We start from the raw sequence: 14,380 nt of genomic DNA, 5'->3' as shown, positions 1-14,380 counted from the left end.
TTTTTTTGAAAATGACAACTATGAGGGGGCCTGGCTGGCTCAGTTAGTAGAACATGTGACTCGATCTTGGGATCACGAGTTCGAGCCCCATGTTGGGCATACAGCTTACTTTGAAATAGGGTTATCTGGGTGGCTCAGTGGATTGAGCCTCCGACTCTTGATTTTGGCGCACGTCATGATCTCAGGGTCGTAAGGTCAAGCCCTGAGTCAGACTCCGTGCTCAGCAGGGAATCTGCTGGAGATTTCTCTCCCTCTACCCCTCCACCTGCTTGCGCGCACTCTCTCTCAAATAAATCTTTAAAAAAAAAAAAAGGGCGCCTGGGTGACTCAGTTGGTTAAGCGACTGCCTTCGGCTCAGGTCATGATCCTGGAGTCCCTGGATCGAGTCCCGCATCGGGCTCCCTGCTCGGCAGGGAGTCTGCTTCTCCCTCTGACCCTCCCCCCTCTCGTGCTCTTTCATTCTCTCTCTCTCAAATAAATAAATCTTTAAAAAATAATAATAAAAAAAATTTAAAAAATGACAACTATGATTGTAAAAGCTACAGAATGAATGATTTGTTATTTATCTTTTTTTTTTTTTTTTTAAGATTTTATTTATTTATTTGAGACAGAGAGAGAGCACATGAGATGGGGGAGGGTCAGAGGGAGAAGCAGGCTCCCTGCCGAGCAGGGAGCCCGATGCGGGACTCGATCCAGGGACTCCAGGATCATGACCTGAGCCGAAGGCAGTCGCTTAACCAACTGAGCCACCCAGGCGCCCTTGTTATTTATCTTTATATACCAAAAAGATGTTTCTCCTCCTGCTGGTTCCAAGCAATACTTCTAAAACATTAACCACAGTTTATATTTTTAAAACAGCATTTTACATAACTTAAAACTAATCACATTAAAGCAACTGACAGTTTTAAGACTCAGCAGAGTTCAGAATATGAAAGTTTTATTTGACATAGGAAACTAAAACATTTTCTAACAAACACTGTTGACTTATTACATATAACAGAATAATGCCATTCAATTATAAAGGTAAAGAGTTTTTAAATTTTAGGGTTTATAAACTTTTATAGTAAAATGCACTATCCAATAATCTTATGTTTAGAATATGATACAATGAGAATGAAATCTGTAAGAACTTGGCAGAACCCAGCAATACCCTTTACTGTATGTATTAATGGACAAGATGTGTTTGTGTTTTTTTTTTAAAGGTGTGACCCTTTTAAAAACGGCAGCATTATGCTTGAATCAGAAAGTTCATCGGGACTGCCTCATCCTAAGTAGAGACTGCAGCTAATAGTACCTTTCCTTAGGAATTACTTAAAGGCACTATATGAGGTTAAAGGACTAACTTTGGTATATGAACTCAAGCCAATTTTTGCTTGCCTCGATGTCCTTATAGCATAAGGAGGTACTATATTGTATTACGATACAGTAAGGCCAGCCTGTTAAATCTGTGTTAAAATTAAACAGTACCAGAAAGTGAACCCTAGTAATTTACCACAGTTCCACTTCTGACTTTGGGAAAAATCCCACTCCATTCATAATCTTTTGTGCCATGGAGAGGATTTATTTCTTACAAGATTCTGAAAGCTGAAAACCAGATGTAGTTAGCTCTTTGGAGAGAACTTCATCATGATGCTCAACCTGCAGGTGTCTGAGCCCTGCCCCCACCTCCTGAGGCCGAGGAGAGGGAGGGAATCAACGTTTCTAAACAAGTGTCTAAGTGGCTCATGTCTAAAATACCTCCAGCTTCAAAGTTTCTGAAACAGTTGACTAAATTTATAGAAGACCTTGATTTAGCAGTGAGCTTATTTTCCCCTTTGGTTATTAGGAAACCACTTTGTGTGTTGGAGCAACGCATCCATCATTCAGCCTTTACAACTGTCGTCGTGTAGTGACGTACTGTGGCTGTTACCCACAGGTTCAAAGCAAGCATGATCACAAATCGCACGAGAACTGAAATTAATCAAAAAGAAAAAGTATGTATTAACAAGTACTGTTCTCCCGTCCTAAAACAAAATCACCTGCTCTAAGCAGAAACCTACTTAGCTGCCCCTCAGCCTGCCAACGAAACCTGGAACTCCGCATCACGAGAGGTTTTGAACAACTTTGGTTCTAAATATTTCTGGGGGGAAAAACTACCATAAGTGACCTGATGAACACTCTTATGATAAATAAGATTTATCAGATTTAATGTATCTCTGTGGTTGTAAAACACATAAGATATCAGCTGAACTGTCTTTAAAAGATGATTCCCAGATACACTGATCACTTTCAGAACAGGTGTCACTTTAAATACAAAGCAAATTACAACTAGAACATGCTCAATCTTTCAAACTTTTAAATATGTGGGTTTGTTTTGTTGGTTAATTACAGTTTGACTCTTCTTCCCATTCAGAGAGTCCTTCGGATCCTGTGGAGAAGACTGAGACCTGTCTTTCCCTTTCCCCACCTGACCCAAGTTCAGGCTTTGACCAGAATAGTTTTAATGCTTCTCTCAGAGCTCTGGGAGGTGTTTGACCCTAAGATAAGCCTCTGCAAAGGGACCAGCATATGCACCCACTGCTCTGTAGCAATATTTCTCAAATAACAATTCGCTTACTTAAAGGGTCTATGTGCCAGGGACATGTTCCTAGTCTTCACAGAATAGGTGACACGATTTGTTTTGATCATTTTCCCCGAAAATATATATGCTTAACTTGGGAGTGGAAAACAGCCTAAGGAATTAAATTCTTTTTACGTCAATCCAAGTATTTTTCCCCCTTTAAAAAAAACAGGATGTGGGGGTCAAATGATTGTCAGCTCAGTAGACCCCGTCCTCACACTCACACTCACTCAGCTCCCATTTGCTGTCTGTGGCTAAGCCATGTGTCCCCTGCTCATGACCTGCACGCGGGCTGCTCCCTATCACCATCTCTTCCCCTTCTCCCCATCTCACCCTTCAAATTCGCCGCCCTGGGCCCCTCCAACTCGGTCAGATTCCCCCTTTAGATCCTGTCCTACTCTTCCAAAACACATTTCCCAGCATTCTTCAGTAGTTAGTTGCGTGATGTCCATCTCCATCCCACTGTCCATCTCCATCCACTGCGAGATCGGAGGCTCCACAAAGATAGGATTCTACTACCTTGTGCTGCATGTTCTATCCCAGAAACTACAAGACGCAGATGCTCAGTCCCGTAAGTGGGGCTCATGTCCTGGAATAAACTTGCTGGCCTCTCACTGTACAGTGGAGCAAGCTGATCCGTGAAACCATAAGACAATTTACAAATGAAGGAGGCACAAGGGGCACACAATTCAAAAAAGGGGGTACTTACTTGTAAGGTCACTGGTGGTCATTAAAGTTGTTATTATTCTTGCTGTAAAAGAAAACATTCAGCAATATCAACTTGCTTCTCAAGGCATTTTGGTATTTAGCTAACGTCTTTCCATTTTTAAATACAGGACTATATGCTTACTGGGATCTTGGTTAAAGAAGATTTTGGTAGTGCAGAATACTAAATCAGTACTATATTTTATAAAACCGCTCAAATCCAGCCATGCGTCCTAGGCCAGTGGTTTTGAAGCTGCTCACAAGAGCAGACACGGTGTCTAGAAGGTAATTCAGTGCTGCCCAAGGAAGGCAGGGAGAAGCTGAGCCCATCGTGTGTGCCAACCCACAGCTCGCCCACCCCAAAGAGCAGGTTTTGAAAATCTCATTTACACAGGGGGCTTCTGGTAAGATTTCATTTAAAGAAAGGCTCCCACTAGTGAAAATGTTTTTAAATGACTGAACTCCACACCCTTCTTTTTTAGATAATGTTCTAGGTAAAGGAAACAGGCCCAGCAAAGGGCATGATTTTCCTCAGGGTCTAACTAGAACAGTTCAGTTCAATTCATTTTTCCAGTACAGCACTTGACTTCGTGAACACAGGAAACTGGAGTATGGGTGTGAGTGGACGCACACGGGAGACGTGAGCTGGGAGCTGGAGAACACTACCTGCTTTTCCTAACCCGAACCAACCCATACAAAGCTCTCCCTCCCCCTCACATGTCACACATCTAAGAAATTAGGTTTAAAACCAGTTCGTTTCTTCCCATAAAGTTATAATCCCCAGGTTATGTGTCATTTATTCAATGTGCATTTAAGTACTTGTTAAGCACAGACTGCCATGCAAAACAGATGAAAATGTACTACATGGTCTTTGAAGATTTCCTACAAGAAAATCGAATAAGCAGCATTTCAAGATAATTCCTGAAGGTAAAATTAGGGTGCTAATAAGTAATATACCTAATTAGCAATTCCAGAAACCATACATATACTTCAACATTTCATAACACTTCAACATTTTAAAGCTGAAAATAAAACCCAAGAAGCCTTAATTTTAAATAGCTTGGGACACAAAGACCCCTTCCATCAACCCTTAATGGAGAAATCGGTCCTTTAGGACACAGAAGAAATATGAAGTAGAATTCAAATATCTAAAAGTAGTAAACCTAATTAATGTGAGAGCTCTGAATTTAAAAAACTCATCTACCTAAAACAGCGTATATGTATTTTAGGTAGTTCCTGCAAGAATCCACATGAACGGTGGAAATTCTGAACTTGAGACCAAGCAATAAGGCTCCAGAAAAACTCCACGGGGGCAAATTATATTCATTCTCAAAAGTCAGTGTATGACTTTCATCTCTGTAATCTGTTACATCATAAAGATTCATATATTTAAAACAAGTTAGTGAATTCCACATAATCAACCTCTTGATGCTTTTCAAAGAAGAGAGGATGGCTGATATTAGGCCAGATTTTTGGAGAAAGGTGTGCTTTTACATTTTTTTTTCTTTAGCAACTGGAATATGGATCTTGCAGAGAATGGAAAGTAGTCTGCATGATATCAGAGTCGTAACTATGGAGGTTCTACGTGAATAGCTACGTGCAAAGGATTAAAGCTTGTGGGCCTGTGATAGGTGGGCACCAAGGTGATAAACTCTTCTGGGTAGCCGCCCGCGATGCCCCCAAATCCGCCCCTCCCCTGGCGTCTTGCTCTTACTCGCACAGGTGTACGAAGCGAGGCTCCAGCTCAGGGCGCTCACGGCTCCCGAGTCCTGGGTCTTCCACAGGTACTGGAGCTGAGCAAACTTGCTGGCCGTGCTGATGAAAGTACTTAGATTCTGTTTGCGGGGAAAACATGAGCAAGTCAGGAGTCCCTCGGTTAAAAAAGCTGGGGAGGAGGGGCGCCTGGGTGGCTCAGTCGTTAAGCGTCTGCCTTCGGCTCAGGTCATGATCCCAGGGTCCTGGGATCGAGCCCCGCATCGGACTCCCTGCTCTGCGGGAAGCCTGCTTCTCCCTCTCTCGCTCCCCCTGCTTGTGTTCCTGCTCTCGCTATGTCTCTCTCTGTCAAATAAATAAATAAAATCTTTAAAAAAAAAAAAAAAGCCGGGGAGGAACAGGCAGAAATGGCTGGAAGGAGCAGGGAGAGCAGTCACCCCGGGCGCAGATGTCTGCGAGGACTGACCCCCGGTGGGAAGACTGCACTGGAGAGCCGGCCAGGGCACTGGGCCACGCGGGCCGGAGGGTGGGGGGGGGGGAGGTCGGGTCAGGACGGAGCGCCGAGGGCCAGGTGGCGGGAACTGAGGTAGGGCCCCGGTCACTCATGTCACAGATATTCTAACAGCGTCTGCTGGATACTCCACCATCCGTCTTCCAGGAGAAAACGCCATCTCTAGAATCATGAAGTAGTTCTCTTGGGGAGCATCACCAAGGCCTGGACAGATTTAGCAAATAAAACTCCAGGACACCCAGGTAAATTTGAATTTCAAATCAACAACAAATAATTTTTTAGCATGAGTATGTCCTGTGCAATATTCGGGACATACTTATACTAAAAAATTCTTCGTTGTTAATACGGCAACCCTATCTAATTGCTCTCCAGGTGTCACAAGGTTGAAATGTAACATGGAGTCAAGTGCGCTTTCCGAGCAAGGGTCACAGACAAGATGCGGGGGAAGGGGGTGCAGTTCATGAATCCGGGTGTGGGAGGCAGCGACTGGTGACCACCAATTCTTCTCCTTCTCCCGTTGGGTGGAGAAGTACACTCCAGTGACTTCGGAGAGAAGATCTGGGGCCAAATGGTTCCTGACCCACCCTCAGAATCCTATTCTCACACGATGGGAATTTTTGGCCCTTAACCAAGGAAGGAAAAAAGTACAGAACTACCCTTTTCCAAGGAGGACGAAAATGTTGCTGGGGGTGGGGGGGTGGGGGGACAAGGTTAGAAAAATAATGAGTTTGTGGCCAATATGCAATCATCGAGCTGATTAGAAGCTGTTTAACTTACATCCAGTTCTTCATCTACTACTGTTAAAAGTACCTCCCCAGCCCGGTTCTCTATGCACCCCCAGCCCCAAAAGGAAGTAAAAAATGTTGCCAAACATCTCAGGGAGAATAAGGTCTTCTAACATTTGGACAAGACTGTGCTTTCGTTCCTTTGGTACAGCTGACAAATCTGCAGGTTAAACATTCGACCTACGCAGTTCTCTGCAGAACGGGCGGCCTGGAGGGACAGACTACCTCACATGCTCCGTCCTCAAGGCGCGATCCACTTACCATGGCCAGATCTATGATCCACTTCTGCAGGGGAAGGACGAACCACGAGGCCACGAATCTACCCAGCACTAAGGGAGACAGCAGTAGCTTGACTGACGGCCCCGCCGCCCCCCACCCCGGGCCCGTGCCTTCACGCCAAGGCCATGGAGTCTCCGCACCTAAGCCGACCTGGGAACGGCAGAAGCGGATTGTGGAAGAGAACTGCCAACAGCCCCCTGCATCTGTGGACTGTTGCTGGGGGTCCAAACGATTCTAAGCGCCCACTTAAGCCCTGAGCACGCAGACATGTGCAACGCCATGTCAAACGTTAAGCATTTGAAGCAGCAGCTCGACATTATGGGGTAGCCGCGTTCTGCAGGTGTCACGTGAAACTCTCTTCACTGACCTCCCCCTTCCCGGCTAACTCCGGTGTCAATCCAGTTGGCGGCAGCAACGCTGGCAGACAGGAGAAATGACAGCCGATTTCCGCCAAGCTCAGGCAGGCTGCAGGCACAGAAAGCCCAGCTAGACAAGCTGAAGCAAACACGTGAGATAATGGCCAGGAGCCTCAGCTGTGACCTTGGACAAGTCCCATTCTTTCTTTTGACCTCAGTTTGCTTATCTGCAAAATGGACTTAACACTCCTTGTCCTATCTACCTCCTCAATGCCTGGTGGCACGTCATAGGGACCCAACCAGGTTGCTATGATTATAATTAATAACATTATTTAAATGAAAGGATCAACAGTGCCCTGGCTGAAAAGTCCGGAGAACTAATTCCGGGCAACCTGGTCAACACCAGAAGGGGTAGCTGGAATCTAGGCAGATGAAATCTTGTTTTTAAAACACACTCTAATTCAGTTTCTTACATGAATTTTGCCCAGTTTTATGCTCTTCATTCCAAACCAGGAGCAGCAACTCCTGAGTTCCTCAAGATGACCTTTTTGTCAGGTTGCCTGATTTCGCAAGTAAACATACAGCGCACCCAGTTAAACCTGAATTTCAGATCAACAAAAATAGTCTTTGAGTACAAGTATGTCCCGTGCAATATTTGGGATGCACTTTTGCTAGGAAAAAGGTCCCTGTTCATATGGCAACCCTACCTACTGTCCATCACGACTGACAGGAGGAGGTTATAAACAGGAACTTGTCCTGTGCCCCTCCTCCTGTGAGTCTCCCAGTCGGGACACACAGCAGCTTAGTTATTCTCAGCAAGGGAGGAACTGGGTTTTTACAGAGAGTTGAAATGAAAGCCGGGCCCTGGTTCACAGAAGATGCTGCGTGAGTGGGCCCACGTCTGCGTCATGACCGGATCCCCACCATAACCCTTCTCACGTCTTGGGCATCATTTTCACTTCGAACAAACGTTCAAGAACCCCCCGCTCGCAGGCTGGCAGACAGTAGCCAGCCCGCTGACCACGTGCGTTAGACATTCCCGTTATTATCATTTCAAATACTTTGGGGATGTTTTCAGGGAAGAAGGAACATCTCCCTTCCCCTAAAGAATAAACATGGACGAGGGGGCTCTGAGCAGGGTGCTTCCATCACGCGCACGCCACCAGGGAGGGACTGAGTCCACGAGCCACTGGGCTCGCGGGCGCGCCGTGGGCACCCTGGCCTCGGAAGGGAGGCCCCGGGGCAGGACTGCACTGGAATATCTCTGGGTTGGGGAGGTATATTCACTCACATGGAGTCTTGCATTTGGGATCTTTTTTAACCAAAAAGAACGTATGTCTGGTAAAGGACTCTACTTAACACACACTGCGAGCAGGTAACACCCCGTCCCATCGGATTCCTGGATGCAGACGGAAGGATACACAGCGAGGTAGGGTGCTGCCCCTTTCACGTTCCCATTGAAATGGAAGACACACAGCAGGAGGAGGGCATCTGAAAGACAAAGGCCCAGAGTGAGGCAGGAGGGGGTCGGTGGGGGGGGGGGGGGGGGGGGGGGGGGCGGAGGGGTCGAGGGGTCCCTTACCTTGTGCGATGAGAATGGGGTACTCCAGGTAGGTGAGCAGCGGGTACTCATAGTAACACTGGTACCGGAGAAACACCAGGAAACTGGGGACAGAGAGGGTGCGCCTGAGCTCGGACCGACCCAGCACCCGGCAGGGAGGCCCAGCCAGCCCCCCAGGAGCCCAGGTTCGCTCGCAAAACCCTGGAACTGGAGGTTGGAGCCTGCGAATGTCAAGGGTGGAGATTTCGAACACAAAGGATGGACTGGTGATGTAATAATGGCCACGGCTTTGCTCAGGGCCTGTGCCCAGGGCTGATGGGGCGCCGGGCATGATGTGCACGGTCTGTCAAGTCCCTTTCACAGGGGGCAAGCTGTGTACCAGGATTAGCAGAGATGGGGCTCCTGGCCCCCGGGTTGGCCTGGCAGCTGCCTGGCACCGGGCAGCCCCCTCAGAAGGCCACACAGGCCAAGACAGACAGCCCAGGCGGTGGCAGGCAGAGCTCGTGAGGGGCTGGGCTGGTTTGGACGCAGCCCTGAGTGGAGAGAGGACCTTTGAAGAGGACCAACTACCTGGATGACCCCTGTGGCCTTCCAGAGTGCCGCCCAGCCAAGGAGGAGCAGTGGGGGAGAGGCATGAAGAACAGCCATCGGTTCCTTAAGAAAATTCTAGCTCTGAGAGGTTGAGGATGTAGGGAGGGGAGGTAAAGACCCCAGGACCCGACCCTTCTCAGGAGAAAAGGCCTGGGCTTCCTGTCCTTCTGGCGCACACCCCAGCCAGTCAGTTCCCTAAGAACCTCAATGCCCCCAGCTGTCCCCTCAGACTCTCCTGCCCCATCACCCAGGCTGTCTCCTCAGGTGAACCAGACCTCCCTCCCTCAACCCGATGTGACCCCTCTCATTTCCTCAGCTAGGAAGGGGGCTGGCGTGTGTCCCCCCCCAAATCCTGCTTCCAACCTAGCGAACAGTTCTTGGCTGAGCTGGGGGTGAGGGGACAGGGGCACAGGATGGGGGGTGGGCGGCCAGCGTCACCGTGAGCTTGTGGTCTCCCCAGGCCTGGGCCTCTCTAGTTGTCCCCTTCACGAAGCCCAGCAGCCCTTCCCAGGGGTCAGGCTGGCTTTGCACGTGGTCCCGTCCGCACTTCAGGGGAAAAGCAGGTGCTCTTCCGGGCCTCTGCCATGCTGCGTGGCTTCCCCTCCTGTCGAACAGGCCTCCAGAGCAGCGCCGTTCTGAGGGGGACCTCGGGCTGCAGCTGCACCCCACCACCTCTGCAGAGCAGCTCTGCAGCCAGCCAGGCCCGGGCACGGCAAGCTTGGAGCGGACCCCACTGAACGGATGGTCTGTAGGGTCATGGGCGGCACCCACTTCATGCAGGGCGTACCTCCCATACGCACAGCGGCCTTCAGGGCAGGCGGGAGACCCTGGGCTGTCACAGCTGAGGTCGCTGTCTGGGGTCATCCACACTGCCCTCCACATTTTACAGACCACCTGGCGAAACTAAGGCCCAAGAAGCCAAGGTCCTATGACAACTCAGGGAAAAGACAAAGACCAGAGCCTGAATTTCCCGACACCGATGGGGTGCTTCCCCCCACCCCCCACCCAGGCTGTGGCGCTCCCAGGGAGGCCCCGCTGCCAGGCTGCAATGCCCTCGCTCTGCGCGACCCAAGCGTTCAAGGTCAACCATCTGTCACTCCTGTGGTCTGGGGGCAGTCAGTGTCCTTCCTTTATTTTTAATATATATTTTTTAAGATTTTATTTATTTAATTAACAGAGAGAGACACAGCGAGAGGGAACACAAGCAGGGGGAGTGGGAGAAGAAGCAGGCTTCCCGCGGAGCAGGGAGCCCGAAGCGGGGCTCGATGTGGGGCTCGATCCCAGGACGCTGGGATCATGACCCGAGCTGAAGGCAGACGCTTAACGACTGAGCCACCCAAGCGCCCCTATTTTTAATTAAAAAGTAATACTTTAGAATGCTCATGACAAAATCAAACCGAATGGTGTCTACCCCCAGCCCCACAAATCTGTTGAAATTCCTGGTCTGCTCCATGGAGTGACTTGAGTTTCCTTCCTCAACGCGTAAGCTAGAGGTTTGAACAAAAACTACACATGTACCCACAGAGGCAGGAACTCAGGAGTCAGGAGCGGAACCCTATTTGGACTGCAGACTTTTCCAGAGCAATCTTACCCAGAGGCCAGTGCATCCAATAGCCTAGAAGTCAGCCTGCTGGGCCTGGGGAGAGGAAGCAGGGTCACCCACCAGGCTGCCCTGTCTGGAAGTCCATCCGTGGAAGGTTCCAGAGCAGGTGCAGAGAGCAGAACTGAGGCTGGACCCCAAGAGGGCACAAGGGGGCAGAGCAGGAGGGATGCCTGGAAGGCCCGGAAGGGGGGGTGGTGGAGGAGCTGAGGCACGAGCGCCCCCAGCGGGTGAAGAACACCGTCCCGGCAGAAGTGGGGGCGCACCTGGGCTGGGAGGTGCCCACCACACACTTCCGCCGGCCCCCAGCCCACTTCCTCCCTACCGGGGAACCTGTCTGGGACACCAGCTGTTCCAGTAACAGTGGCAATGAGCAGCCTCTTGGCACGGAGCACTCCCCATGGTCGGCCTGGGGTCCCATCCGTGCTGCCTTCCGCACCAGACCCCGTGTGACCCCAGCCAGTGCTCCCCCAGCCAGTGCTCCCCCCGCCCCGCACCTGCTGAGCTTCTGCCCCGCAGTCGGGCCCCCTTGCTAAAGGCGGAGCCTCCCGTCCAGTGCGGGTTAAGAACTGAGACTCTGGAGCGAGGCTGCTGGGCTCCCAATCCTCAGCATCAGGTTCCTAACCTCTCCCGCCCTGGCTTCCGCACCTGTGAAACGCGGGTAACAGCAGTCCCTAAGCACCATCCTCAACAAATAATACTTTGCTATGTTCACCTACATCCCACCCTCTTTTTCTTTGCTGAAGTGCGCATGTGATTTTCCCCCTGCAGGCTTCAGGAGGCATTTCTAAAATGCAGGCATTTTCTTGCCACTTCACACCAACCCACATCACAAGTCATTTTCTGGTATCATTAAGATATGGCTTATGTCCCCGTTGGCCCAATTTTTTCAAAAATGGGTTTTTAGAATTAATTTGCTAAGATCAGGATCCAAGGAGGGCACATGTCCTCCAAGAGGCTGTTATGCTTCTACTTCCCAGGAGCTAAAGGGTCCCTACGATGGTGATGCCTACGGGGTTCTTTCTGCTGGAAATCCGGCGGCTCTGTTTCCCGCTAGCAGGCCGGCAGGCCGGCACTGCCCCCAGGGCCCAGTCCCAGCTGGCCCCCAGCAGCGAAGGCTGCGGAAGGAAAGGAGAAAGAGGGCAGGGTGCTGCCAACTCCCCCACCCACAATATGGCGAATGAGTCTAGAAAGCAGCACAACCCAGGAGTGTGGAGAGCGGGGGAGGGCAGGCATCAGAATGGAGAGAGCCAGGACGGCTGAACCCTTGGACCCTGCTGCTGCCCGTGAACTTGGGCATGGTGCTTCACCTTCTCGGCCTCAGGTTCCTACTGTCTAGGGATGAAAACAGTGCTTACTCCCTCGGGCGTCCTGAGGACTGACTACGATAATGCCTTTAAAGCACAGTCAGCGCACAGACCCGGCTCTGGAAATGGTACCACTCAGATGAAGCGTGGCCTGAGGTGGAGATAAGACCGAGGAATCCAGCGGAGGGGGCCGCCGATCACCTCCCGCTGGGCTTGACGGAGAGGGTAGCAGCCGGCTGGGCCTGGACACAGCCACGGCCATTTACAGCGTCCGGGCGCCGGGCCCCGGCCGTCCACGAAGCCCACCACCCGCGCCCCGACCTGCGCCGCGACCCCCGCAGGCCCCGCACACCCGCCTCCGCCCACGTGAGCCGCACCGCACCGCCCGGGGGCCGGTCTTGCCGACGCGCGCGGTTAGACAAAGCGATAGCCCGCCGCTGCGGGCAGGCTCCCGACCCCACTTCGAGAGGCATCGGGCCGTCTTCGGCTCACCTTCCCCGGCTCAGGGACCTGCGAGAAACCGACGCTAGCCAGCCGGGGGGCCCCAGCGCTGTGGGGTCGTTCACACACCCGCCGGTGGCCGATTCTTTCTGGACGAAGCCTCTTCCCAGATGGGCGCACCCGGGGCAGGACCCCCATCTCTCCCACCCCCCGAGGTCTCCTTCTCCCTCCCTGGCCCCTGGCTTTTTTCCAACACCGGACCCCCGGGGTCAACCAGCCGGCTGCCAGTCCAGGGCGTGCTTCCCCCGAGGACCGGCCCGCACTGTCGCGGGGTGATAATGCGGGGACGCGGACCGGCGAGGAGCGAGGTGGGGAGGCCCCGGCCTTGCCACGGGAGCGCGGCTAGACTGCCGGGTTTCATGTGCCTACTTTCCCACCAATTCGAATCTTCCCAACGGAGTTTTACAACTCTGCTTTTCGCGTTTATATCCTTAAATATGGAGTCAGGGCATCCACTCCGGATTTCTGACGGATGAGCGCTCTCGGGGCGGCCCTGGCTCCTCTCTGGCCGGCTGTGGCCGGATTCAAGTCCTCCTTTTCTCCCTCCAAAGAGCTCCCCATTCTCTGAATCCCCCGCCCCCCCACGTGTAACTCTTAAAAGCCAGAGGATCCTTAGAATTTATAGTTCAACCCCTCATTTTACACGCGAGGAAACCGAGACCCGAGAAAAGGGGTGATGGAGGGGGAAGGATGTGTATGACAGAGCCTCCAGGTGCAAATGGCTCGCTCAAAGCCGCTCAGTCGGCCTGTGGCTGCCGGCGGGGTGATGGTTTCGCCGGGTGTCGGTTTCCGCATCTGTAAAATGGGCGTGCGCCGTCCGCGCGGTGAGCCGCAACTAATCAGGGGAGGTGAGCGGCCACGGGAAGTGCCTCCCCAGAGGCCGGGCGCTTTCGGCTCCGCTCTCCGGGTCTACTCAGTTAGACCCGCGGCGCTCCAGGGCTCCCGGCCCCTCCAGGCCGCAGAGACGGTGGGGAGAGGGCAGCCGCCCCGGCCTTACCCCGCCAGCTCCAGAAGTAAACTCGGGAGGCTGATGCCCCGCGCGCTGCGCGCCGCCAGCACCGCGAAGATCTGCGGCAGCTTGAGCGCGGCGCACACGCCCAGCGTGCTCCAGTTGCAGAACAACAGCAGCTGCTCCCGCATGGCGCCCGCGGGGCTGGGGGCTCCGGCTCGGGACTTGGGGGCTCGGCGGGGGCGCCGCTGCGCGAGGGAAGGAAACCGCTCTGCGCTGGGCCGCCCGGCGCGCCGAGTCCTTCCGCCTTTCCCTGGGCGCCCCGCCCACGCCCGGGGGCCGCCCACTTGGGCACCGCGCCTCCGCCCCGGTCTCCGCGCCCCGCCCCGCCCCGCCCCGCCCCGCCCAGCCCGGGTCCGGTCCTCACCCCTCCCCGCGCCCGTCCGCCCCGCCCCGCGCCCTGCCCCGACCCTTCGCCAGGTCCGCCCCGGGGCCGCCCAGTCCCGGGCCCGCTCCTCCGCCCACTTCGCTCCCCGCCCCGCCCCGGGCCGTTCCTCACCACCCACCCCACCCCGCCTTCCACCTTGTGCCGGGCTCGCCCAGACCCCTCCCCGCCTCCCCCCGCCGGCCCGCCCCGTCCGGTGCGCTCCGCCCCCAGCCGTCCCCTCCGCCCCCGGCCCCGCCCCGGTGCGCTCTGTCCCGGGGCGGCGGCTCAGCCGCGCCGAACCCGGGCGGTGCCCGCTGGTGATTCACTTTTTCTTGTTGGGCTCGCGCGGTGCCGAGCTGCCGGGGGACCCCAGACAGTTCCGCTTTCCCATGGGTTGGGTGGGTACAGGCTGAATCCCGGGCGGGCAAACGGGCACCCCCTCGCGGGAGGATGGACCGTTTTGTTGGGATTTTTCACCCCCCAAGTGCTTTTCTTT

General features: G+C 53.1%; 1 protein-coding gene across 1 annotated transcript; it reads right to left on the bottom strand.

Moving 5' to 3' along the window:
* Positions 1 to 800: 800 nt before the first annotated feature.
* Positions 801 to 13,767, bottom strand: SLC66A3 (solute carrier family 66 member 3). Its single transcript, XM_032430175.1, has 7 exons — positions 13,506 to 13,767; positions 8,531 to 8,613; positions 8,370 to 8,439; positions 6,575 to 6,632; positions 5,019 to 5,139; positions 3,309 to 3,350; positions 801 to 1,950 (listed from the first exon to the last, which is right to left on the bottom strand). Exons 1-7 carry the CDS (start codon positions 13,646 to 13,648, stop codon positions 1,859 to 1,861), a joined length of 609 nt encoding a protein of 202 aa, XP_032286066.1. The 5' UTR covers positions 13,649 to 13,767; the 3' UTR covers positions 801 to 1,858.
* Positions 13,768 to 14,380: the final 613 nt, after the last annotated feature.

Source organism: Phoca vitulina, unplaced genomic scaffold (genome assembly GCF_004348235.1).
Source record: "Phoca vitulina isolate PV1807 unplaced genomic scaffold, GSC_HSeal_1.0 scaffold42, whole genome shotgun sequence".
In the NCBI taxonomy this organism is placed as follows: Eukaryota; Metazoa; Chordata; class Mammalia; order Carnivora; family Phocidae; genus Phoca; species Phoca vitulina.
Note: the sequence above shows the minus strand (reverse complement) of the source record. Positions and strands in the feature narration are given on the sequence as shown.

Excerpts from the sequence above, each read along its gene's own strand:
- SLC66A3 (XM_032430175.1), bottom strand. The coding sequence starts at position 13,648 with ATGCGGGAGCAGCTGCTGTTGTTCTGCAACTGGAGCACGCTGGGCGTG. Across the intron at positions 8,440-8,530 it reads CCCCATTCTCATCGCACAAG|ATGCCCTCCTCCTGCTGTGT; the intron begins GTAAGGGACCCC and ends TTTGTCTTTCAG. Across the intron at positions 6,633-8,369 it reads GCAGCACCCTACCTCGCTGT|ATTCGTGGCCTCGTGGTTCG; the intron begins GTATCCTTCCGT and ends AGTGCTGGGTAG.